This window comes from Centroberyx affinis, unplaced genomic scaffold (genome assembly GCF_046629955.1).
Source record: "Centroberyx affinis isolate AG114_WGS23_722 - 3 ecotype Tasmania unplaced genomic scaffold, CSIRO-AGI_Caff_v1 ptg001400l_1, whole genome shotgun sequence".
NCBI classification, from domain to species: Eukaryota; Metazoa; Chordata; class Actinopteri; order Beryciformes; family Berycidae; genus Centroberyx; species Centroberyx affinis.
The window spans coordinates 80,385-106,936 of record NW_027279882.1 but is presented as its reverse complement, the minus strand read 5'-3'; the positions used below and the strand labels follow the sequence as shown (position 1 = coordinate 106,936).

Genomic DNA, 26,552 nt, shown 5'->3' with positions numbered 1-26,552 from the left:
CCCGTTCTGCTATGGGAGAGTGATTGGCCTAGATCTAGCACAATGTTTTTGTCGTCTATCATAATGTACTCTTTACAAATTGAGTTTATAACTCTAATCAAGCCTTGCAGTAGCATAGGCTATAGACTATGCTGGAAAGTTCGGTGTATGAACTATTCGTCAAAATTGTATTCCTTTGAAAACCCCGTGAAGGCATGTCAGGCCTATCATTACGCAATTAATTGTGCAAAATCAAAAGATCGTGCGTAAAATAAGAGTAAAATGTGTTTTAAGCATGGAGGTTTGGTGAGGTTTCTGGTAAACACTGAAATATTGATCCAGACATGCAGCTCCCGAATAGGCTGAGAAACGTTGAAAAATTAACGTTTTTTGTTTGTTTGTTTTATCACTTATGGTATCAATATATTCTGATAGCCTAGTTAGGACTGATAGTTTTGCTATGCTATGTGTATAGTCCTAGTCACCGTAAATAGAAAAATAGAAACATAATAAATGAAAAAATATTATTTGGATGATCCATCTACAATTTATTCCAGGATTATAGTTCTTTTTCATAAGAGTCATTTCTAATATTCTGTCTATGTGAACAAAGAGCATGATAGAAACAAATGTTGCCTAGAAAAAAGGCAATCTGATGGAGTCTGTGTAGCCTGAAGGTTGCGCTGTGTGACCAGAAGATGGAGCAGAACCTCCCTATGCAACGCAGACATCAATAACGACTCAACAGCGCTTTAAAGTGTCTCCAACTGGAGCCATGTGGTCCTGAGGAGAGGAGAGCAGCAGGCAGGGGGCCGGCCGGGACAACTAAATTGCTCATTTGGGAAACAGTGCCTTTAGACCAAGGGCTCCCAAACCTTTCCATGTCAAGGCCCCACAAACAGACCAAAGTCTCCTATTTGAAAAGATGTTGTCCCATCTGAGAAGACTGTTTTTAGTCATGATTTGACGTTGGACTGGGGAGGGAGCAGTGGACCATATGATCAAAGCAGTCGTCCTGACACATGCTCTCATTGTGCTAAAGTCTAGTGAGTGAAATAATGGTGAAACCTCCATCAAAGACCCCTTGGGGTCCCCGGACCCCACTTTGCGAACTATTGCTTCAGACGATTCCAGTTTAGGGGTCCAAGCACGTAGTGCTGGAACCCTATTGTATTTGCTGGAATTATTCTTCTTTCTTTCTTTCTTTCTATCTTTCTTTTTCTCCGCTAAAAGTATGTGCAGCTCAGAAACCCTAAGTCCTACAGCAACCATATTTGGCAGGTGGGCTCCTATGGCGTACCGCTACTCAGGTAAAGCATCAGCCTTTCATGTGGAAAGGCTGAGTTCAAGGATGGGTTCAAATCAAAATGTTCTTTCCAAATTTTCACAACATGTCAGTTTTTGTGTGTGTCTTTCTACCTTCTGTAATGTTTTGTCTATCTGTCTGTCTTATCAAATTGTGCTTGGACAATTGGACTATTTTTTTTCCCAACGCCCCAGATAGGCCAATATGTCGCTCTTGCTTTGGGTTTCCTTATGTCCATGTGACCAAAATGTCACCAGGTCATTGTTTCATTGACATTAAGTTTTATAAGAGCTGTTGTGTTTTTATTCGTTGGGTGGCGGAGCAAATGTAATTACAGCGCAGTACACAGCAGCAACCAGCCTCGCAATAAGGTCACGACACGAGTGGGGTTATTTTTTTTTAAAGCTATTTGGTCACGACGTGTGCCAAGGAAATAAAGTGATGGTTTTCATCGTTTTACCTTGCTGGGAAAACCTTATTGGCGATGTGTCCAGACACAGATCCTTTATTGTAACGCAGAGCGAAGGTCATCTTTTATTATCGCTTATACGAAAAAGAACTAATCATATAATGCATCTTAGATGGATAGTCTCGATATGAATATTATTGTGACACCATATGGGATGAAATATTGTAAAGTGCGATATGGCCACGATAAACACTAGGAATATTAGTGTGATTTGTCGTTTCTGTGTGTGTTTGCACAAATTTAATTGATGACAAATTTAAGTGTTTCATTTTCTTTGTGTTAAGTTCGTATTTTCACATTTACACGCAACGCGCTTTTCTTGCCTCATTCAAACCCAAACCCATTTAGGATTCCCTCCCTGGAGCGGGCTGTGTTTTATTTTTCCACACAGAAGTCCAGATTGAAGCAATGAACCAATGCTTTGTCTTCCTACTGCCTTCCAAAACCACTACCCCCTCTCTTTTGTTGTCTGGCCACCTCCACTCTCACACGGGACCACAGCTTCGGAAGAGTGAGTCCCAAAAGGTGTCATGTGACTCGACATCTGCTCTCAGTAGTAACCAAGATAACCAGGCAACGAGAGAGAGAGAGAGAGAGAGAGAGAGAGGGAGAGAGAGAGAGAGAGAGAGAGACTTGAGGAGGAGCTTGTTGTTGCTGCGTCTATAGCGCTCACACCGCGCACCATCAGCACCAAAACTTGCAGTGTATCCATCCATCCTCACCTCGCTTTCCACCGCACTTGCTCTTAGAAATAAACCCACATTGGCGTTATAATTAGAAGTTAATTCTTGTGAAGGTTTGTTGTTTTTTTGGTGGCAAGGAGCACAGGTGATCCACCAGTGCGTCCCACGCGTAATGCCCGGTCTCTACTGAGGAGATTATGGTCACAACCCCCGCGGTGCCAAAGTGGAGCCACCGCGCGTATCTCGGATCGGTGCGCTTCTCCAGGGGCTGGGATGCGCACCGGGCACCTCTCGGTTCCTGCCCGGTTTTGGGTCTGAACAGGAGTCCAGCGCTGCCCCGGGGCGCCGAGGCAGGAGGACCCAGTCGACCCGGAGCAGGATGCCGGTGATGAGAGGGCTGCTGGCCCCGCAAAACACCTTCCTGGACACCATCGCCACCCGCTTTGATGGCACTCGTGAGTAACAAACTACAGCTCGTTTTTCTCCAACAGCAGCGCATAGACCCTTCTTCTTGAGTCTCTGATGATCCCCACTACCCTCATGAAAAAGAACTATAGTAATCCTATAATACATTTTAGAATGATACTACACAAATATCACATGTTAGCTATAAGTCTTCATATGAATATTATAGGAATATTATAAAAGAAGAAACAAAGTACGATAAGATCATTATAAACTCACCACAGAGCACCATGGACACACTATATGTCCTTATATAAATATTATAGGAATATTATAGCAAATTTTCCTTGGGGTACAACTTTAAAAGTTTGGTATGCACCTTTTTGCTCTGCCTATTAAAGGGTTGGTCTTTTTTGATAACCATTTGATGACCATTTCCAAAGTGACGTCTTCCATGTAAAGGCCAAAATGTCTTTGTATCGTGGTTACTCTGCATCTTTCCATGTGTCGTTGTTATGGTCAACGTGCGCAGCCGAGAGGTGCGCTGTGAGATTATGGGAAATACAAACTAAATCATTATTCTAATAAGATATCATATGATATGTGCATAAAGAGTCGGCAGTTGTTCGTAGCGTGTTGCTAAACATAATCTGGTCGTGTAGGTTTGTAATAAGCGCATTTTTGATGATTGTAGATGTATTTTTTTATTGGATGCAAACAAGTAAACGCATGAAGAGAATCTGTTTTTGTGGGGGGTAATTTCATTAGGGTCAACTGTTTGTAGCTTTATGACTGAGAGCGGCGCACATGTTGGTTTCCATTGCGCACCATTGTGGCCATTCACTATTGTGTCTGATTTTGCGCACATGTCCAGAGGCTTCAGTCCTCTTTTCCTCACCAGAGACGTCGCACTTCACTGTTTTACTCGGAGCGTCTGTGCATACTCCACTCCACACTTTCATGTCTGATAAGCATGTTAATTAACACGCTATTTTATTCCGATCTCTCTCCTAACACGTAGGCTATTTCCACAAAACCGTTTAGATGATGTTGGAGAGGGGGAGGTGGGATGTACAGACCGTTTTTCTTTTTTTTTTTGGCGAGGATGTGTTGTGAACAGATGCGATGAGCAGCCCGTGTGTGTTAGGGCCCGTGCTGGGGATGTGGGCGGGCGAGAGAAGCAGAGCCCGATTATATAGCGTTTGGGTCTTCGTCTCTCCTTCTGCGTTTGTTATCCAATGCGATGGGAGCTGGTGCGAGTCTGCGAGTGAGGCGAGTCAGTGTCTTCCCTAAACCATTTATGTGTGACAGATTGATAGAAAGGACTATCTGACGCTGCAGCAAGACGCTCAGAGGCAGATCCCAATCTCACCCAGGCTTTCCATCCTTAAAGTCCTCTCTTTTCCTCTCCTCTTCTCTCTCATCCTCTCTTTTCCTCATTAGAATAAGCCATGAAAGCCACAATGATTATAATGCTCCTTGCTTTTATCTGAAGGGCAATCAAGTGCTCTTACTTTGAAAGTCTTGGACAAGATGAGTTGTACTTCTAGGGCTTTTATTATGCCTGCTGAATGTGGTTTATGCTGATGGAGTGAGTTGTAATGTTCTTCTCTCTCCATAAGAACACAGAGTATCTCCATGGAAAGATGAAAAAAACAAACAAACAAATATGTTCAGTACTGTACAGAGCTGCAATTCATCACTCATGTCCCTCTACTGCTACTGTACTAGGACCAGTGGAGTAATGTTACACTGAGTGTGTATAAATGCTCCAGCTCTCAAACACTATAATCATAGAGCCTACATTATTCATAGAAAACAACTCACACACTCACTCGCTTGTACGCACACATACATAATATGCATACACACACACACCCACACACACACATACACACACACACACACACACACACACACACCCACCCCTGCTCCCACACTACGTCCCACACACACACACAGCACACACATATGCACACATACACACACACATCGAACAGCAGAATGGAAATGATCCCACTTCCTTTCACATAGATTAGCCCTCATCATGTAAAGAAGTGGTCTGATCTGTGCTATTTTTCTCTCGAGCGGCTAAAACACAGGCCTTCCATTTGCTGAGCCGCTGCTAATTACACATCTCCAGCCGTAGATGTGCAGTCATTGTAATTAACTCGCATAGATGTCAAGAATTCATCGCGGCCTTTCGGCTTGTCAGAGGAGGAGGAGGAGGAAAAGAAGGGGGGAATGTGGGTGTGGGGAGGGCGGGAGTGTGTGTAGGATGGTGGGGTGGGAAAGTGTGTGTAGTTCCTGTTGTGTGAGGAGGGGAATTCAGGCTAGCTAAATATAAAGCCATTACGGTTCTGGCTGTGACAAACAAATGCAGCTTTGTGTTTTGAAATGGTGTGACATATTAGTCCCAGGCAGAATGTGCCCGTCCTCCAAAACTCCTCATTAAAGCCGACGCTTAAGTGAGAATCAAGGAGGGGGTCAGCTTTGTTCCTGTCTGTGGGAGCGCATCTGGAGGCTACATGGGTGTCTCGGTGCATGCGTATGTATGTGAAGGGCATTTCTTTTGACATGAATAAAAAAGGTAATCATCATTACGCTCAAAAGCCACTTATATCTGCTGAAACCGTGCCTGGCAGAGCTTCATCCTCTCCCGCTGAAGACTATCAGCTCGTCTGTGTCGCTGCACCACGCTGTTTTATGTGTCTCAGTCAAATGAACGTGGAATCTGCTAACATCAGCATTGCACTCGGGTATCTCTAATGGCCCTTAAGCTCCAAGTTTAGAGCAGGAAAACAGAATAAAATCAAATGAAGACCAGCATCAAGTTTCAAAGGTTTTTGATTAATGCATTTTTCACTATTGCAACCAAAGATCAAATCCTGCTTGGTTGAGCCCAACCCCTAGCTGCCCTCTCTCTCACCTCTCTGTCACACACACACACTCAACTCCACCCCTCTCCCCCTCTGCCCCCGCATACACACACACAATTGTACGTCTGTGACTGATGGTCATTGGCTTCTAATAGCTCTTTGCTTTCTGCACTTGCCCTCAGCCTGGCTCAAACCGCAAACCCTCCACACACCAGCACCAGACTGAACACACACTGTCTTATCTGATCCACCAGTTGAAAAGCATCCACTTCAAATGTCAAAGCACTAGGCACATTTCACTGTTACAGTGAGTTTACACTGAGGATTTATCTCATGTAGGACAATTACAAATTTTACACTCCAGGTGTTTTGCTGATGCTCTTATCCAGAGTGACTTATGATGAGTGCAACAGTAGAATAAGCTTCAATTCCTGGATCATCAACATTACAAGCAACTGGCAGTAGAAAGTGCAAGGTTTAGAGTCATAGTGCCCTGAAATTACATGCTGAAAATATTGCTGTGAGAAGTGCGAAGAAAAGAAATGAGAGAAATAAATAAGAGGTAAGAGATTGGTAGAAAGGATTTTTTGCATGGTACACATGCATGCACGTTTGTACACACAAACACACTGATTCAGACACACACACACGGCAAAGCACCTACCTTAAATGAGGCCTCAAATTGCTGCCTCACTGTGTAGTTAGGCATCACAGACTCTGAATCATACTCTTGGAGAGATGAAAGGTTTATTATTTATAGACCCCCCCTATGACGAATGTTGTAGCCGACACCCCTCGGAACAGCAGGGAGTGAAGGAAGGACACACACACACACACACACAATGTTTTTACGCAAACACCTCTGATAAATGACTGAACACCACATGACGTGAATATATGTTTATTATTTATTATCATAACGTAATCAGTGTGTTCCTGCAGGGTTCCTATTAAAATCATTATTATGAATTCGATAATATGAGGAAATGAGGGGGGGGGGGGGGGGGGGGGGGCTGGGGAGTGAGAGGGGGAGGGAGAGAGAGAGAGAGAGAGAGAGAGAGAGGGTGAAAGATAGATCTGGAGAGTCACTATAAACCTCATCCATAGTCCAATCAATGTTCATTTGGTGCTGCACTCCCTAGAAAAGGCAGCAGCTGTGTGGGACTAGATGAGTCAATCGGCCCTATTAATTGAGTGGGTCTTGGCTCGGCCCTAATCAGGTTAGAGCCTGAACCCTGCTTATCACATGGGCCCGTCTGGACCAGCACTCTGCCTCAGCTCCAGCAGCCTCTCCCTCTCTCACGCTTCTGTTGGAGATTTGAAAAAGTTCCAGCAGAATGATTCCTGGCGTGAAAATAAAGCACATTATGGGTTACAGTTGAAGTTATGAGGGATGAATTTCAGCTTTTTTTTTTTTTTTTTTTGTATTTTTGAATGAACCCCGTCATTTGTCTGTCTGTGTATCTCTCAGCCAGGTGTCAGACAGTCTAATCCTTTAGACTTCTCTATTTTCAAACATTCAGAATAGAATAAAATGGGATTTGCTGAAAAACATGAATTCAGTCCTCGGATTGCCAATTCTGCACAAATGTCAGGGATTCAGAAAAGGCTCCCACACTCTCAGTAAAGTAATTATTATCAAATCAATATAGGTGTTACGTGTACTCCTGGAGGGCTCATTTTGTTAAAGCACGAAAAAGGAAAGCAAAAAAAAGCTCTTGTAGTTGAAAAAGAGTGGAGTCCTGCACCAGTTTTGCAGACTCCTAGGCAAGATCCCCTCCAAGCCTTATCACACATAGTATCCACACTGCTACCAGGCCCGTTTCCTCCTCTCTAAGGAGGAGTAAGGTACATTGCTTTCTCTCTGTGTGTCTCTCTCTCTCTCCCCCAGAGGCTTAGATAACTGTAAAATTACTTCACATCCCCCTCTTCTCCCCTCATCCTTCACTCCTGTTTTCCTCCTTCAATCTTCCCTTACTTGCCCCCCACACCCCATCTTCTTGTTATTTGTATAATTGTGTGTGTGTGTGTGTGTGTGTGTGTGTGTGTGTGTGTGAGTGTGTGTGTGTGTGTGTGTTTGTGTGTGTAAGCAAGAAAATGAGTGTATATTGGCTTTAGGCTACAGGGAGAAAGACTGTCACCACCTGTGCCAGTTTGTGTGTGTGTGGGTGTGTGTGTGTGTGTGCATCTCTGTGTCTGTGTATGTTTGACAGCACAGATTAGCGGTGAAGCATTGTCCCGTCTCAGGTGTATGTTTCCCCCGTGGCTCTTGCTGCCTGAGCCCCTTGATGGCTCCTCCTCAGGGAGGGACAGATGGTAATGATAGGCCTGTGATAATGGCTTAGCCTCTGCTCTGTCACCCAGTGACTCTATATGGTGTTAGCAAGCTACACTCTGGTTCAAAGGAAGAAACACCCTAAAACACAACTCATTCCGGTGGACAGGAGTCAGGATTTGTCTAAATTAACAAGTCTGTCCCAAAGCTAAAGGCAAACAGAGAGCCAAGACTGCAATCTGTGATGTTATTAAGCAAGATTCTCCCGAGCTGCTTTATTGACTATGAATTACACAGCAACAGTACCCAGGGCCGCAATGTTCCGGCAATATGGATATATTATTTGGTGCAGAACTGTTAGCACTGCTATGAAATAAAGCTCAATTCAGCATAAAAGCTTGACCAAACATTATATGAGTCCACAGAGCGAGCCTCCCATAGATCATCAGTGGTGCAGCCTCGGGAAGTGCTGCGTAATAACATCACAGATTAAAGTCATGGCTGTCTGGATTCACAAATATTGAGTGAGATATCCAAGATCACTGAAATAATGCTTGACATTGAAGAAGTCTGTTTCATCATTAAAAAAGTACCATGAATTGATCAGGCAATAATTTTGTAAAAGTAATCACCTTTTCAAATGGTGGATATTTCTTGTTGGAATAAATTCCTTACATGTGAATTGTGTTTTAGTGTGGATTTCCCAGTTCAGGCCTTGTGGCACCAGATTAATGTGAAATACTGTGTGGAACATCTTTATAGGTCTGGATTGTCAGCACAAATATATATTGTGGTGAGAGTGGAAAACACTTGAGGCGCGGATGGTGTGTGAATGTGAATGAGACATTTATTAAGAGTGGCTACACATTGATAGCGCTTATTCTAATTTTGACCTTGCCATTTACTGGTGCCATCAAATACAAAAACCTGACAAAAAACTGACTGTTTTTCGAAACGAGAAAATAAAGCAGATAAACTTTGCTCTTTTTTATTTACTTACAGACTGTTTTATGCGCTGAGACATGATGTGGATGCACATTACACAAGATGGTATTAGTATTCATAAGAGATTTTTCATGATTATTCCAAGAGTGTGTGTGGCGTACTATTAAAGCTAATAGTTTGTGGTGAGCTAATGGAGTGTGATTGTGTTTGTACTGTAGCCCAGCACTCCCCTGGGCAGGACAACAGCTGCAGGTCACAGACAATCTGCCTCTCATTATCACCACTGGACAACAGAGAGAGAGAGAGAGAGAGAGAGAGAGAGAGAGAGAGAGAGAGAGAGAGAGAGAGAGACTTGAGGAGGAGCTTGTTGTTGCTGCGTCTATAGCGCTCACACCGCGCACCATCAGCACCAAAACTTGCAGTGTATCCATCCATCCTCACCTCGCTTTCCCCCGCCTTCCCCTTAGAAATAAACCCACATTGGCGTTATAATTAGAAGTTAATTCTTGTGAAGGTTTGTTGTTTTTTTGGTGGCAAGGAGCACAGGTGATCCACCAGTGCGTCCCACGCGAGAGAGAGAGAGAGAGAGAGAGAGAGAGAGAGAGAGAGAGGGGCTGCCTTGGAGAATAGGTACCCAGAGGGAAAGAAAGAAAGAGGGGAGAGGCCTGGATGTTGTTGAAGAGGGATGAAGAGGAACGGGTGGAGAATAGGGGGGGAAATGACAGAAATGAATGTAAATGTGTAATGGGTAGAAGAATGATATTGGAGGGAGATTTAAAAGTGGGAGATGGATTGATTGATTGGGGTTTAACTGGGGATCAATGGTTAGAGGGAGAGGGCAGAAGGATGGAGGGATGGAGGGATGGAAGGAGGAATGCCTGCAGCCATGTTGTTTTTACTCCTTCGATTCTCCGGTCGATGACCTCTGACATGGCTGCAGGTACTTCTCCTTCCCCCCATTTTGCAGCTGGCTTAGCGACTGTCAATCATCAGTGTGGAGATGCATATGCAATGCACACATACACACACACACACACACACACACACACACACACACACATACGGTATATTCACACATGCAGGAATCCACTCGAGACCTCTGTGCCGCATTGCACTGACTGCCTATCATATATCTCACAGAATTATATGAAGCCTGCTTTATTTTTCATGTGAACTGTGATTGGGGAGGATAATTAATAAGCCCATCAATTAGGCAAGCTCTTCAACACATTCATAATGGCTAGATGGCAGGCGTTATTTGAGAGCTCACTTCATTATTTCTCAATTTAAAAGTCTCTTTTTACACTTACGCAGCGCCTGCAGTCTGATTATGAAGTTGATAATCAACGGCGAGAGAACTCAGCTCCCTCACTGAATTAATTCTGTAACAGACGGCTAATGTTCACTATTGAGAACTCTGAGGACTGAGGACAGGCGGACTGGAGGGGGACAGTATAAGATAATGGTGTAAGGATGAAAATTAAACATCGCTTAGCCAAGCGTCAAGAAATTCTCTCCACATAGGACAATACCAGCCATCCATGATGAAGTTACATCAGCTCTCTCTCTCCCTCTCTCTCTCTCTCTCACACACACACACACACACACACACACACACACACACACACACACACACACACACACACACACCAGTCTTCCCCCTCACCAGTCTTTGGGCAGCAGCTAGGCTGCATTTCTGAAGGCAGAGGGAGCAGTGATCAATAGCTACCCAAACACTAATTTATTATTTACAATCACTGTCTGCTTAAAGAGTGTTCAGGCTAATCAATATGGAGGCTTTCATCCCCTAACTGCAAGTGACTGCCAGAGTAGTGCAGCAGTGCTGTAGGTAAGACCTTGATATGGTAATATTTAAAAACGAGTAGTGGATAGATAGGATTGCCATGGTAAATCATATCAGCCTTTAAAAGCCCATTATCTTTTATGAACTTACTGCACACACACTGCGTATAGCATTGTATTGTTGTCTAGTTTCATGAGTACTATCTCTCATAATTTCCTTATGAACTCTCTCTTTCTTCCTCTGTCATAAATTGCATCTGTCTGGTCTAAATTGCCTCTCGTTGCCGTTCTTGCGTAACCTTTCAGTACTGATTGCTCCAGACTGAGGTGAACCTGCACAATGTTAATAAAGAAAACACACATTTCCAGCCAACTGGGCTACATAGCAGCTCAATCATAGTTTGCCAACAGCACCTCTGTGTAATAGTTATATTCACCCAGGCCCAATAGGGAGAAAAGTCATGGCATTGAACAGTGTTTCTACAGTCAATCAAAAGATCTTATAATGGGGCTGAGAAAGGATCAAAGCGCTGCTGTAGGGATCTTGAAATGAGCCAGAGACACAGGTGTTAAAATGTCAAGATGTCTTTTCTTACCTTTTCTCCACAGGGGATTATTTAATTTTGAGTGCAATTGCTCTGACTTATTTTAGACCCTCCATGCCTTTCACTTGAACATTGTTGAGGGCACTTGGAGCAATTATTTCAGTCTTAGCTGGGCTGGGAGGCACATGGCCGGGCGAGCGGTCAGACAGTTTAAGGGAGGCAGGAAGAGAGACAGATAGAAATGACAGATAGGAAGAGAGGCAGACAGGGCTGGACAGAAATAGACTCCAAACCAGGTGGTTAGTGAAGATGTCGTCGTGTGCGTAAGAAACAAGGGGAGGAAAAAAAGAAAGAGTCTGCAGCATGAGATGGAGTGAGGCAGGGACTGTAATAGCAGTAAATGAAGGTGATGAAGCCGAAGCGACAAGGGGTGCATTAGACAAGTCCAGAGTAATATGTCCAAATGGGCAGTCGCTGAATCTGAGCTCCGAGTTTATTAGACCCTGGGAGCTCTATAGGAGATTAGAAAGGACCTGCCACTCAGTAACAGCCTCATAGAAAGGGCAAATAGAGCAACCAAAGTGTAGCATGGACATTACGTTCTCTTCAAGCCGTAACCTCTCACAAGACATTTCCTAAAACCTTGTTTTTTATGTTGCCTTGTGGGCTTGGATTTTAACAACTGAACACAAAACAGATCTAGTTGAAGTTGCAATAAGTAGCTCCAGAAATCTACATCAGGCCTACACACACTCACAGCCAGGGTTTTATGCCTACTTCCATTATTCCTATGATTAAACTTCCATAAATCTGCCTCTCCTCCCTCCTGAATGTCTCATTCGGTCTGACCTGCCACTCATGGAGAAGCGCTACAGTGCGCTGTGCATTCGGGCATCAGAGACCAATCCCTCGTTGTAACACCTGTAGTCTTAACACATACATACAGCCATAGTGCCAAATTTGGCCACACTGATTGTTACTAGGGTGACACTGGGTGACACAGCATAAATACATTTATCGCGATCTACAAAGAAAGAAAAAACAGAAATAAACCTACTATGCTTTGGGAACATTGTAGGCTACTCCTTGTTTTCCTGAGACTGAGTTACAGCAACAGGTTGAGTTCTACTCCCAGTCTATCTCCCGACCTGCTCCCGACGAGTAGCTTTGAGTAGCTTTAAGTCTCTTTCAGTAAAGTAATAATAAATATTGCACTACGTGAGTTGATTTAAGCGACATGAGACACAACTGGGGAGGATTTACTAAATTGTTTTGAATGTAGCGTAATGTATTAACCAATCAAGGGCGATGTGTGTGTGCGTCGGGTGAAGGTGAGATGCCTTTGCAGTTTATTTTCATGACTTTTTGCTGGGCTGTGCTTTTTACATATTTACTGTGTTGTTTTTCTTGGTTGCAGGTTGCGTATTTAGCAATTAGCAATGTGTGATGATGGTTAACGGGACACGCACGTTGCGCATTTGGCATTGCGTAATGGTGAGAGGGACAGTTTTTGGCATTTGGCATTGCGTAATGGTGAAAGCATATGGCTATTTGGTAACAAAATACATGTCAGGAACGAAGTAAAGTGCAAATTTTCATAGTAGATGATACTGTTTTTCTATTTTGCATGGTAACGTTGTGTGTGTGTTTGAGAGAGAGAGAGACAGAGAGAGAGAGAGAACTGATTGATGCTGTGGGTCATTGTGTGACAATAACAATGGGCATCATATTATTATTAGTTTTTGAGTTTGTATAACGTGTTTTTTTGTATATTTTGTGCTGATGAGGTGGAAGCCATTCCCCCCTGACACTTTAAAATCGCTCTGTGGCTAAAGACCAAGTTACACACACAAGCATGCATAAAGTGAATCAAGAGTGCTTTAATGTGAGAATTGTGATGCAAGGTTCACCAAATATAATCTATAAACCTCAATCCTAATCTGCTGGTAAAAAGAAGGAGTCTTTATATTTGCATGCCACATTTTTGGCGTTACAGAGAAAACATTACAATCATCAGTGTTATTTTGACATGCTGTTTGTTCTAGCTCATCAAAGATGACTGTATATGAACATTGTCTTACAAATGGCTGGTGACTCATCCTGTTTAGGCTTTGGTTTACTGGCCTTTGTGTGTTTGTTTCGTTGCAAGATGCCCAACTTTGTGCTTGATCACAGCTATAAGAGCTACGTAGTGGGATGCTGTGGGATGTACAGGACTCTGTATGCACCAGATGGAGCTCGGTGTCCCCAAGGGCTTGGTCCTGTCCCTTGATGCAAACACACACACACACACACAAACACATACATACACACACGGATACACAGCCCTCCTATAGCCTTGGGATGACATTCTGTCATAGATGCAAATATATGCGTACAGAAAGAGGAGAAGAGGACAGAGTTATGAGGAGTATGGGGAGAGAGAGAGAGAGACAGAGAGAGAGAGAGAGAGAAAGAGAGAGAGACCTGCAACAGGAGGAAGGTACTGGCTGAGAGGATCGGAGAGACGGCCCTGTTGAAAACCCCTGTGCAATAACAACACCCAATACAGTGCTGCTGAAATGGATACCCACTATTCTGAGCCTATGTTTGTTTTCTCTGAAAGATTGAAATCACAGCATTCCAAAACTCAGTCATTTTTCTTCTGCACATCATTATTTCAAGCAAACATTAGAGCAAGAAAGCATGCCTCTCTTTTGTCTTAATTAAAACTCACATCATTGATCATATGTCCCGTAGCCAACTAGATCAATGGTTCTAATTACTACTAGCGCTGGTGTCATGTCATCAATAATCACACAGGTATCTGACATGTGCCAACGTGGATCCATGGTTCCCTACAATGCACTGTGTGTATTGGTAAGGCGGCAGAATAGGCTACTACTACGTATTTTTAATTTACTAACAAGCCACACCATTTGGGGTGCATGAACATTAAAGAGGCAACCAAGCTGACCATGAGATGTTAGCATGGAGATGTAAACAAAGACAATCAGCTGGAATAGGCAATGGAGATGCTTTTCCACAAGTCAACGCAACCAATCGTGTGATAGACCGATTGCAGACGATCACATACTGGCGGCTGGTGGCCAAAGAACTTGAGTCATTCTGCCAGCAAGGCTGTGCACACTGCAGAGGCCAAAGCTAATACGGCGCTTCATTTTCTCCAGAAACGTGTCCTTTTGTTCGTATGAACCAGATGAATTTCATTTCAACAGCAAGTGCTCTGCCAGCTTTAATCATGCCTCTGTCTTTCGTCATTAATACAGGGGATAAACCTCCACTACTGACATAAGGGGCCTTTGTCTTTATAAGCTCCATCCATCTCACATCCCGACCAGACCTTCTGCACCAAACATATGTCCTGAACTTTAGATTCCACTTTAAAGGACAGACTCCTTTAAAGTGGAATCTAAAGGGAAAAGTAAAGCAGGCAGAACACTAAATATTTTCTGTGTTTAAGTTGAAAAGGGTTTGCCTAGAAAATAAAGATTATGCCATATGGCTGGGAGGAGAGTTTAAGATGGTGGAGTGCGGGGGAGTTGGAATCTCTTCAGTCACTCAGCCAGTCAGTCAGTCAAACAGACAGACGCTGTGCCCCAGCCAAGTGACCCAAACAGGAGTTGGCAGCGAGTGCCTGGGGACTGTCACTCTCTACCTCCAACCTGCTCACTGATGGCTGGGGAGACAGTAAACAGCCTTTTTAGACATTGCTGCTTGGCTGGAGGTGGCATCTCAACCTCAAAGCATCCCTCTCCCTTTAATCTAATTGTGCATGTATATGTGTGTGTGTGTGTGTGTGTGTGTGACTGTGAATGGGCATGCTCCTATTCTGAGTGTGTGTTCATGTTGTTTATGGATTGGTAGATGACCATTATATGGGATAATTAGCCCCACTACTACTCTGCATTTGGCCATCTCTTCCTGCTTTTTGTGTAGTCGCAACAAATATTGACTTTGGAAAAGGAGACGGGCCTGTCTCTCTTGTCTGGCATCAAAGGCCCATGGGCCGAGCAATATTCGTCGAGAAGAACAATGCCGGTTTCTATGGCATGGCTCTGGGAATGGCAGCTGGTCAGTGAGAGTCTGCTTGCAAAAAGGCTGGATGCACCTGTTGCTGCACAAGACAGACTGGCTTTACTTCATGCTTAATTAGAAACGAACAGATCCCAAAGCCAAAATCTAGCCAGTGTTTTTGCTGAACTTTCTCTGTGCCTTGTTTATTCTCTGTGTCGTTTTCTTCTCTTCATCTCTCCTGGATAGTCTGAGGCTAGGATTATGCAACAGCTCCTGTTCCCACTGATCAAACGCAACGGTTGTTGAAGAAAACAGCAGGCAGACATTCTTCACATGCATATGCCGCCGGTGTTCTGAATTAGACGGTTGTGTGGTGAGGGATTAGCTTGTGGATAGAGACATTGCTCAATAAACACTATGGCACTGCTTTGGTCAAATCCTCGCTGCTGTTATTAATCCCTCCGCTGTAGGCGTACTGGGGCCCTGACAGGCAGCCCACCTCACAGAAAACATACATTTGGAGGAAATTTAGTAATAATAACATCAGTCACCATGAAAGGAGATGTCAGTGTTTCATTCAAAGCATTTTCAACTTGCACCATTGCAATTTGTGGCTTTATTCTGTAGGAGGAGGCAAACAAGATATATAAATGTCTGTGTTCATGCATTCACGGTACAGTATGGGTCTTAACTTTATTTTCTGCCTTCCCATCCCTCTCATTCTGCCCCTGCCAGCTGTAGGGAGATGTAACAGTGACTGACTGCTACCCTAACTCCATAGCCCTCCTCTGTCAAACTAATTGGTTGTACTTGTGAATCCGCCCTCGGATCGGAAGATTGTGTGTGTGTGTGTGTGTGTCTGTGCAATGTTCTTGTGGCCTTAAGCCGTTTGTGTTATTACCAGTTCCCTATTATAGCCTAGAAGAGTCATATGATTATATAATTACTGTATCAAATTGATGAGTGAAACTTTAACAGATGATTCTCCTTCATCCAAATTGTTCAAGTGCCTTGGGCATTGTGCAACTTAACCAATTTGATTATAGCTTGATAAATGGCAAACACTACATTTTGTGGCTATTGCAGGCTTACTGTGGAGAGGAAGAGGAAGAGGAAGAGGAAGAGGAAGAGTCACTTGGTCCATTTTCAGTGTTATCCTGAGAATCATCTGATATACTGTTTATTAGGGTCTGTAGATAATATGAACAGCTCCATCTCAACCCTCCAAACAGTATGTGAGCAGATTGTCTAATTGCACTGCTGCTCTCATTCAAACAGAGCTGACAGACCTTGGCTCTGAGGGTGTAAGTTTGGCTTGGTTTGGCTTGGATCTCCCTCATGGAAGCTCCATATCCATAGGAGGCATTTGGAAGAGAGGCTTACCCCGGAGCCATTAGGACAGTAATGACTTTGTTCTCCGCAGGGCCGGAACAGCAGCAGCAGCAGCTGTGGCGCTGTATGGCTCCACTCCTCCTGCCTGTCTCAATAGGGCCCTCAGCATGACGGCACAGACCTAATGCAGTTTGTATTGTCAGGGTTGGGGTCCTTAATCTCGTTAGGTCCTCCAGGCATATCCCAAACTACCTAAGGGGGCACTGGACCTCCTTGGATATGCCCTTCTCCCTGAGGTTTCTTTAATTTTCAGCTGTATTGGTTTGCCTAAAGAGAATATGAACACATTTATATTCTTACATATGGGCTAGGGGTGTGACAATTCACCGATACAAATCGATGCACTTGGCTTAATGTGCAAGATACGGCTGCATCGACTCAAACAACTTGTATCGGGAAAAACTTGGGGGGGGGGGGGGGGGGGGGGGGGAATTGCAGCTAAATTGATGCAGGCTTCTCTCTTAATCGGAAAAGCCTGATAGACACGTGAAGTTCCCCTCACATGTCCTCCTGCCATTTGCTCAAAGAAAACAAACTTTCCTCCCCCCCTTCTGTGCTCCTCTGACTATTGTTTTGTCTGGATGGAGAGCAAGTTTAGGACACGCCAAATACCTAAAAATCACAAGTGTGGACCCACTTTGGTGTATGAGCCAGATGGAAAACTTGATAAAAGTGCAATATGCAAAACCTGCTGAGTAGCAGTGAAATATACAGGTTGGACTCGCTGTGGGAGAGAGTGTCACTGCTTGCCTCTCTTCTCCTGCAGCAACAGTAGTGCTAGTGACAAAAAAGGTATCGAAATATTCTTCCATGGTCCACTCACCAACAGCTCTGCATCATCACAATCTATTACTGAAGCCAATGTCTATTTGAAAGGATTATTTTGAGTTGACTGTTTTTTTTTTTCAACATCAACAAATTTCCACATAGGATGCAATCATGATCGTCAAAATGTGAAGGAGACTTCTTGCAACCAATGGCAAAGTATTGAAGAAGTAAAATGGAACTGTTTGCAATATATTGAATCACATTGTATCCTATCGCATATGTTTGTAACACCACATGGTATTGCACTGAGTCAAGGCTGAATCGAATTGTATATAATTGTTTGCTGTTTAAAATGTATCTTATGTGCATTGAATCATTGATTCTGTATCCATAGAGAGAGACACATGATACACATACATGAGAAACATACGCTTTATGTGTTGTGTTGGATGAATATTTTATTGGACAGCTGAACCATAAGGCCATCTGAGGGAGCTTCTCAGTGATTGACTGTATATTTATGCTGTTTGTGTCCCTGTACTGATTTGATAACGGGAGGATAGGTGAAATCAATGCAAATGGTGTAAACTGGAGACAGGCAAAACCAACTAGGTCCCATAGTGCCAGTGTTAAGTGAGAACGGAGCGCTGCTTCCGCTTCTTGCAGGAATATCACCCTTTTTTTTTTTTTGCTCCTTTTATCAGATAATGATTAAAGCGGTTTAGAAGCTTTTGTAGAAACCTTGCTGTATGTTTTTCTGAATGTTTGTACAATATGTTGCCTGTGGTTTTCTGTCTTGTGTTGATATTGCAACGCCAGTGCACTGAGGTGACCTGCTCTCAACTCTTCCCCTGCGTCTCTTCCAACTCATCATGAATTCAGAGCAGGAACACCAAATTTGAGTCTTCGGCCAATCTTTCAATCTGCTCTCTTCCACAGTGTGCTCCCCTTCCGTTTATCTCTCATCAGGCTGCACACGTCACACACATGGCAACTAGAAATTGCTTTTTCTCTGCGGGGTGTGTGTGTGTATCTATATCTGTATCTGTATCTGTGTGCACGTCTATGTGTTTGGTAACCTTAGTTATGTCATACAAAAATCTATGCCATGCATTAAAAGCTCATTGAATGGCCTTGCACTTACAGTAAGTCTTTGAATGAGTACATTTCTGTCTCTGCTATACTGACAGTGAATGAACCAAGCATGCTCATTGATGCTCATTATGCATGAGTGGAGGCAGTTGGGCTACAGAGGGTCATTGTAGCATCTCTCTTTCTCGCCTCCATTCTCTTTGATTTCCTGTTGTATTTGTGTTGTGTGTGTTGGAGTGTCTTGGCGTGTGTATGTGCTTCTAGGAGATATGTCAAACCTTTGTAGTGTATGCTTGCTTGTGTGTATGTGTGTGTCTGTATTTATTGTACATTTTCTAACAATCATCCCTCTGTAATTTCACACACAAAAGCTTTATCGACTGAATGGATTTCAAAGCTCCAAATGGCCAAATGGTCCAACAGAAGCCCTTGATGTCAGTTCTAAGAAACAGGACCCTCCAGACATAAGCAGTCAGTGGAGAGATGGATGGCTCAGGCATTACCAATCTATCTAAAGATGGTTCAGGCATAAGTAGTCTACACAGATTAATGGATTGTTCACACATTATCAAGAGAGCAAAAGGGAGAAAAAAGAGAAACAAGACAGAGCAAAAAGGATGGTTCAGGCATAACTAGTCAACACAGAGCGGCGTGGAGTGTTGTGAGAAAGAGAACCAGAGAGATGGAGAGTGAAAGGGAATATAGGGAGAGAGGGAGAGATGGATGGGTCAGACATTGCTAGTCTACGCCGAGCAGACAGATGGCTCAGACATAACCAGAGTACTCAGAGTTGACAGATAGGTCTGGATGGGAACATGAAATATTTAGCAGCAGTAAATAGAGGGGGAGGCAGTAGGTAGCATTCCCTGACAAGCCAAGACTGTCTTGACTGTTTGCATTTGCATTCATTAATATTAACGGTGTCGCTCGGCCGGCCTGTCGCTGGAACATCAGAGTCTCTCCCTCTCTCTCGGCATGTCTTCTTCTTCTTCTTCTTCTTCTTCTTCTACTACTACTACTGCTACTACTACTACCTTTTGGCCTTACAAGTCACCCCCCATTAGATTTGATGAATGTGAGTGACAGATTCTGTAAGAAAGGTCTTGGGAAATGTATTGTCTTCTGTGTTTGTATCTGTTGTGGATACTCTTGCTTATCCTGCTGTGTATGTGTGTGTGTGTCTGCATGCGAGTGTGTGTGAACAGCCTCCTTTTCTTCAGTCCCGACAAGGAATTGTAAATCAGCATGGCAGTGTCAAGATCTTTTTGTGGTGTCTGTCCCAGAAAACAGCGGGTACCCCAAACTAACTGCAGAGAGGGATGAGAGAGGGACGGACTAGAAGAGAGGAGGATGGAAGGATGGAGACGGGGGATGGGATGTTCGTCCTTCACTTGCCAATGTGACCCCATAGTCTAAGACGGAGATAGCAATTTGTGCCTTTGTGCCTCCATCCACGGTGAAGGCTAACGCCAGTCTCCATGTCACGCACCATGTGACTTAATCATTGCCTAAGTGACCAGCCATGATTAGATTAACATGTACAGATGACTGGAAAAGCAGAATGAGAATGAATGGAGGGAGGAGGGAACGGATGAATCAAAGGATGGAGGTGAAGCACCGGCGGGGCTGAAAGACCGATGAGGTGGCTCCATGTCTGAGCGGCCGGGACAAAGATAATTTTTCGTTTCGTTTTGTGATGGACGATGAGTGGCGCACGAGAGGCGGTGTGCGCTCCTCAGAGGGACGGAGTGTAGTAGTAACAGCTACCTGCGTGATTGGCCGTGTCAAACAGAAGGCTCGCTAATTAAGAAGAAGCTTTTTTGTGCGTGTGTGTGCGTGTGTGTGTGTGTGTGTGTGTGTGTGTGTCCCTAAGGCCAGTAAGAGGCACAGAAGTCATTAGTCCCTGCCTCTTGCCTCTAGTCTTTTGTCTTGGTGAATTGACCTTCTGACAGGGGCCAGACCTGTCACTACTAAACCGCAGCAGTCACGGTGACACACCAGGAACACCTACCGCCTGTCTGTCTGTCTGTCTGTCTGTCTGTCTGTCTGTCTGTCTGTCTGTCAGACACTCCTCCATGCAGTGGCAATTCCATTTCTTTTCATCTCTCTCTCCGCTCTCCTTTTCTCTTTTTCCCTACTCTCTCCATCCTGCCCTATGTCGCTGCTGTTTTTTTTCCATGTGTCAGGTCTTATCTCTGGCTTTCCAAAACCATTGTTCCTCTTTGTCCTCCGCATTCAGCCTCCCTCCCCACCTTCCCTCCTTCCTTCCTTCCTTCCTTCCTTCCTAAAAAGGCGGAGAAGCTTAGTTTAGTTTTTATCCACCACTACATCCCCAATCTCTCTCTCTCTCTCGTCAGAGTCAGGTATCAGGCGGTGGAGTGAACAAATGAGTGTTTGTGTGAAGGAGAGCTTGCCACCAGCTTCTCACTTACCTATCAATTTATTATTTGTGGTATCTGACCATAGATATGAAATGCTCACCTGCTGGTCAACCGAATCGGCATGAATCTCTGTGCGTAGATTGTAATAAACACACACAAACACAAACACTGGCTCAGAGTGATACAGATGATGTGCTGTGGAGATTGTGTGTGTGTGTGTGTGTGTTTGTGTGTGTGTGTGTGTGTGTCAGTTGTAGCCTGGGGCTGGTAAAGCTCAGCCAAATGATTCATCACGTCTGAAATGAACCTCAACCAGCAATATCTCAAGGTTTGAATGGCACACACACACACGCGCGCACACACACACCTACACACACACACACACACACACACACACACCAACACAAAAGCAGTTCGGCAGACCTCCAAACCTCCAAAAAATAATTTGTTTGAAGCATTTCTGTAGGAGCAGCAGGAGAATAACAAGCACACCACTGTGTCTATCTGCCTGTCTGTCTGTTTATCTATCCGTTGGTCTATTTATAAGTCTCCTTATCTATCAGCCTTTATGAGTAGTACTACCAGTCTTGTCTGCCTTTCTGTCTATCCATCTGTTTATCTATTCATCTGCCACTCCATCAATCCATCCAAACCGTCGGGCTGTTTATCCACCTGTCTTTCCATCTGTCTGTCTCTGTCTGTGTCTCTGTCTTACCATTTTGTTTGGCTGTCGCTCTTTCGGTTTGTATTGCTTTGATCGAACAGCGGTAATTAGTATGGCTGCACTAAGTGATACAATACATTTCCAGGCGCCTTTTGTCTGCCGTTGAGTTCACCTGTCCTTGTGTGAACAGTCTGTACTGGCTGATGTTTAGTACTATTGACTGCAGTATATCACAGTACTGATGTGCTGGTTGTTACTGCTACTCACCCTCCTGTCTGCTGTCCTGCTACAAATGCACACAAAGACACAAGGACACACACATGAACACAAACTGCACATGCATACATATCTACCTACATACCTACTTACCTACTAACATAGATACCTACATACACACACACACACACACACACACACACACACACACACACACACACATAAATACAGACATTATATACATGCATACATACAGTACATACATACATATCAACATACTGTACATAAATAAACATCAGTCAGTATCTGTCCTGTATGCACCTGTCTCTGCTTTGCAGCTGTTCACAGGCTTGAGAATGATTTGTTCTTTTTACTCATCACCTTTCTCCATTAGATTACACTCCAGTCTTTTTTTTTGTTTTTTCTTAACCAAGTGCCTGCTTTTAGCTACAAGCTGTGCCATCCGCTTTGCAGGATGGGGCCCATTTAAGCACATTAGCAGAAATGGACTTTTAATATCGGAGATTTTTTAGACTGCGCCACAGCAATTTCCGCTCCTGCTTTGTTGTATTTCATTGAAAAACAAAATGCCGGCTGTATCTGAGAATCTAGACTTGATTGGTCTTGTATAGACAATATTTCTTTGTTAAGTTTCATTCATAGTTTAGGGAGTAAATTGTCAGTGCCCAGCAGAAATCTTAATAGACAGCCAATGCACGACTGCATCTGAATAAAATGATGGTGGTACCAAGGCAGACAACTGAAAAATACTTTCTCAGTATCTGAAAAGCTTACATTTTGGAGCTTCTTGCAGGACACATGCTGTGCTCCTTGATCTCAATCTGAGTTGTTCAGCACCCAGCACCCGTAGCTGCACCCTTCACAGTATTCAACCTCTCAGCTACCAAATTTCCCCACCAGCCTCAACGCCTCTGGCTCTGTTTCTCTCTCTTCATTCCCTCTTCCTGCTGCCCCCCCTCCCCCCCCCCCCCCCCCCCCCGTCCTCCCAACTCACTAACATGCATTATCACCTTATCCTGCATCATATCCCTGTTGCCACAGTGTGCAGAGCCGGCTCTTTTTTCACAACACTTAGTCACTTCAGATGGGCAAGCCAAGAACCTCCAAGAATTACAGAATGTCATCTGCAAGTATAACTGCGGCACGTGTATGAGTGCAGGCTGTCTCTATGAGACTGTGACAGTGCGCTTTTGTATGTGGGGTTGTGTGTGTAAGTGTAGTTTTATGTTTTGATGGCGCACAGAAACAGACAAAATGTTCCAGCCTTGAGAGGTTATTTGTTGATTGGAGAAATGTGCGTCTTTGTATGTGTGTGTGTGTGTGTGTGCACGCGCTGAAACACTTTTATACAGCCATTTCTGTGTCCTTTATGCATTTCTGGTTGTGTGGGTAGTTGTATTTATCATAATGTATATGTGTGTTTCGGTGTGTACACCTAAATGTGTGTTTATGTATCTACCGCACTGACACAATGGGTCGTGCAGTAAACATTAGAGATGCACCGATTGCAATTTTCTTGGCCGATTCCGATTTCCGATTTTTTAAAAGTCTGACCTGCCGATTCCGATTTTGGCCGATTCCGATTTTCTTTCTAAGAACTATAATTGACAGCACACACAAACATTTTTGTAACTTTTCTTTAATGGAAAATTAAAATTCAATTGTATGTTCATAATAAAACATTGACTATTAATAACTTACATTTTCTCCAAAACTGCACCAGGTTACAGGACCATCTCTCACTCTCACTCAAACAAATCTCAAAATAAAAAAGTGCTCCAGGTTACTGGAGAGAGCTTTTTTGAACAAATAAAATCAAATTAAAATGAATTGCAGTATATCCCACTTTATACTTTCCCGAAAGAAAACAGGTGCAACAGATCTATATAACAACACACGGACTATTACTATTATGGACTATTATACAACAGGTAGTTCCGACCAAGCAATCTGATTGGTCAACTAGACATTTAGAACGTGCTCAAATCAGCATGACAGCACACCTAGCCGTGCTAATCACTAAATATTACTCCGCCATATTATCATACAATATATTTAAAAATAACGCTACGCTAACTCTGTTCAGCCTTGATGTTACCAGATGCTCTGCCATCCATCAGCTGTGCCGGTGAGTCGGTGACACGGCGCTACTAGCTTAAAAATACATGTGAAGTTCGCGGACGTAGTAGCTAAATCTGTCCATGGAAAAATTATTTTTTTCAGCAGATATCTTAGTTACAACAAGATTGAGCTAGCAAGGCAGTTTTGTGTTTATATGTGTGGTATTTATTCAGTTTGGGAAATCCCGCGATCTCTAGAAAGCATTAGCTCAAGTTGGCAGGCTGACTCAACAGGGACTAGAAATCGTCTCTGTTGCTAGGTCGTTACTAAGGCTCCGCCTACTTGCTGGAGTAGTAAACTAGGTTCCATTACATAGGAGTCTACTGATGTGACTGATTGTTTTCCAGTTATTAGTCAGACCCCATGTATTTCCAGGGAAACGGAGATAACACTAGCAAAACGTTTTGCTCCCACAATATGAATACATTTTGTTTGTATCTTTTATTTTGTTGGTAACTGTTGTATAATCGCAATATTACACTCGAGGGTGTGTGTTACCGTCATTATTGGCACGACAGTGATGCGGTCAGGACCGAGGCGCTTGCGCCGAGGTCCGTAAGCATCACGGTAACGCACACCCTCTTGTGTAATATTGCTTAATTACAGCGGAGTTTTTACCGTTGTCTTAAATTTGACCGGCACAGAATCGGATATATGAGACTGATCGGCCGGTCACCGGCCGATCGATCGGTGCATCTCTAGTAAACATGGCACTGCCTCCTGGTTCTGTTAATAATGTGTGGCACTCAAGGAAGCAGGAGCCTGTGAATAGCAACAGAAGGTAATGACATGTTTAAACACCGGGTAATGTGTAGGCCTTGAGCCACGTGCACTTTTGACCTTACAATCACGCTGAAGCCACTTCGATGAGCAAGCTATTCATCCATTACAAGAGCCGCACATACACACACACATGCGCACACAGAGCTTCATGAATTATTTAAACCAGAAAAGGAGTGGCATTGAAAAGCTGTCGCCTGTCTTCCTTCTACCTCCCTCTTGCCGTTGGAAACAGCAGTTTGTCAAAGGAATTTTCTAGATCAATGACCGCAGTAATGAAGAAGCCTTATGGACACCTAACGACCGACTGGGTCGATATGACAATAACTTTGTTCCACGTTTAGCAGGATTCATATGCTGCACATGATGCACATGTGAGAGCGAGCAGCCACGCGCGCACACAAACACACACACACACACACAAACACACACACACACACAGCCACCAAGACAAATCTTCTGTCCCCCGACACATCCATCAAAGTCTCACTTGTGTATTATTAAGAACATACATAAAATGGATTTATGGGCAGTGATTGAGTCTCCGGGGGACTGAATGGAGAGAGAGCGAGCTTTAGTCTTACCCGATATTTCACCTCAGCAGTGATGCAGTAATGTGAGAGGAACAGATTAAGCCAATTTTTCTCTTCGCTCCTCGGTGAGAAATAAGTTGTCTTTGTGAAGTCTCTGTTTTCTCCCAGCGGGTAGGTCACGGCGGGAACAAGACTGCATTGTCAGTTACCATGGCACCTGTTGTGCCAGAGTGACAAACTTGTGATGTCGGCCCATTGTGGTGCGCCGCCGCAAAAAAAAGGCACAAATTAAGAAATCGCATTTATTATCCGAGCCAATGGCTGCAATTTGCCACCTTGGGGGCCCACCGCTGGCTCGGCATAAGGGAGCCAGGAGGGGACATAAAAGACCAAATGTAAAGAGAACAAATTGAACAGACAGTTGTTAGGTGAATAGAGCATGTAATGGAAAGCTAGATGAAGGCTTGGGCTGCAGAAATTAGATGTATGTTATTAGCAGGGCATGGTAGGCGTAGTTTTACACATCTGCCCCACAATAGGGAAGAGAATAGGTCTCTCTGGTCTTCTATTAAAAGGGAATTCAGGCAGTTTGCCATTGCTCTGATGAAATGGCCAAACTGGTGTCCTTCCCCAGCGCTGCTTTCCTGCTGCTCCATCGGCTCAGTCGCACATTACGTTTGAACAGGATGTATGAATAAACTGCAGTGTGTCCACTATGTTGCTGCTTGACATCAGAGTATTTTACTATGCCATGTAGTAGTGTGTCAGGCCAACATTGGCAATATGGCTGACAATATTTGACTGTGTTTCTTTGCATTTTGTTTTGAAGCTGCGCTTGTTTTCTTTTGAAAATGTGTTCTTTTCTATGCTTTCTTTTCGTATTCTTTTCTACTGAATTGCATTCTGAGTTGTGCACTTTACTTTGTAATTTATTTAGATTTTTGATTTATACACAGGAGTCCTATGAAAGTAAATTAGCTCTCAAGAGACTCCCCGTTAACATAAATGACTAAATGGCTAAGTAGAGGACCAATAACATGTGGTTCATTGAATGAATGCGGCACAGTAAAGTTAACTTCACTAATGTCAGTCAAGCTAAAGCTCTTGCCTTTAGGCATAAGTAAATGAATAAATAGCTAAGCAGGGACTATATATTTCAAGTTGATTAGATCCACAATTAAATGTCCCTCCGACATTTACCTCTTTACTTTGAGTTTACTCTGACTACATAATTAGAAAGTCTCATCACGCTCAGTCCTTCCGAGACTCACACACATT

The 26,552-nt window shown here is 43.7% G+C and overlaps 1 protein-coding gene across 1 annotated transcript in view; it reads left to right on the top strand.

Moving 5' to 3' along the window:
• The first annotated feature begins 2,816 nt into the window (after positions 1 to 2,816).
• The window catches only part of kcnh3 (potassium voltage-gated channel, subfamily H (eag-related), member 3), a 100,415-nt gene continuing 76,679 nt past the window's right edge, over positions 2,817 to 26,552 (top strand). Inside the window, exon 1 of the mRNA XM_071526328.1 lies at positions 2,817 to 2,892. Coding sequence (XP_071382429.1) covers positions 2,817 to 2,892 — 76 coding nt within the window. The remainder of the gene's footprint in view (positions 2,893 to 26,552) is intronic.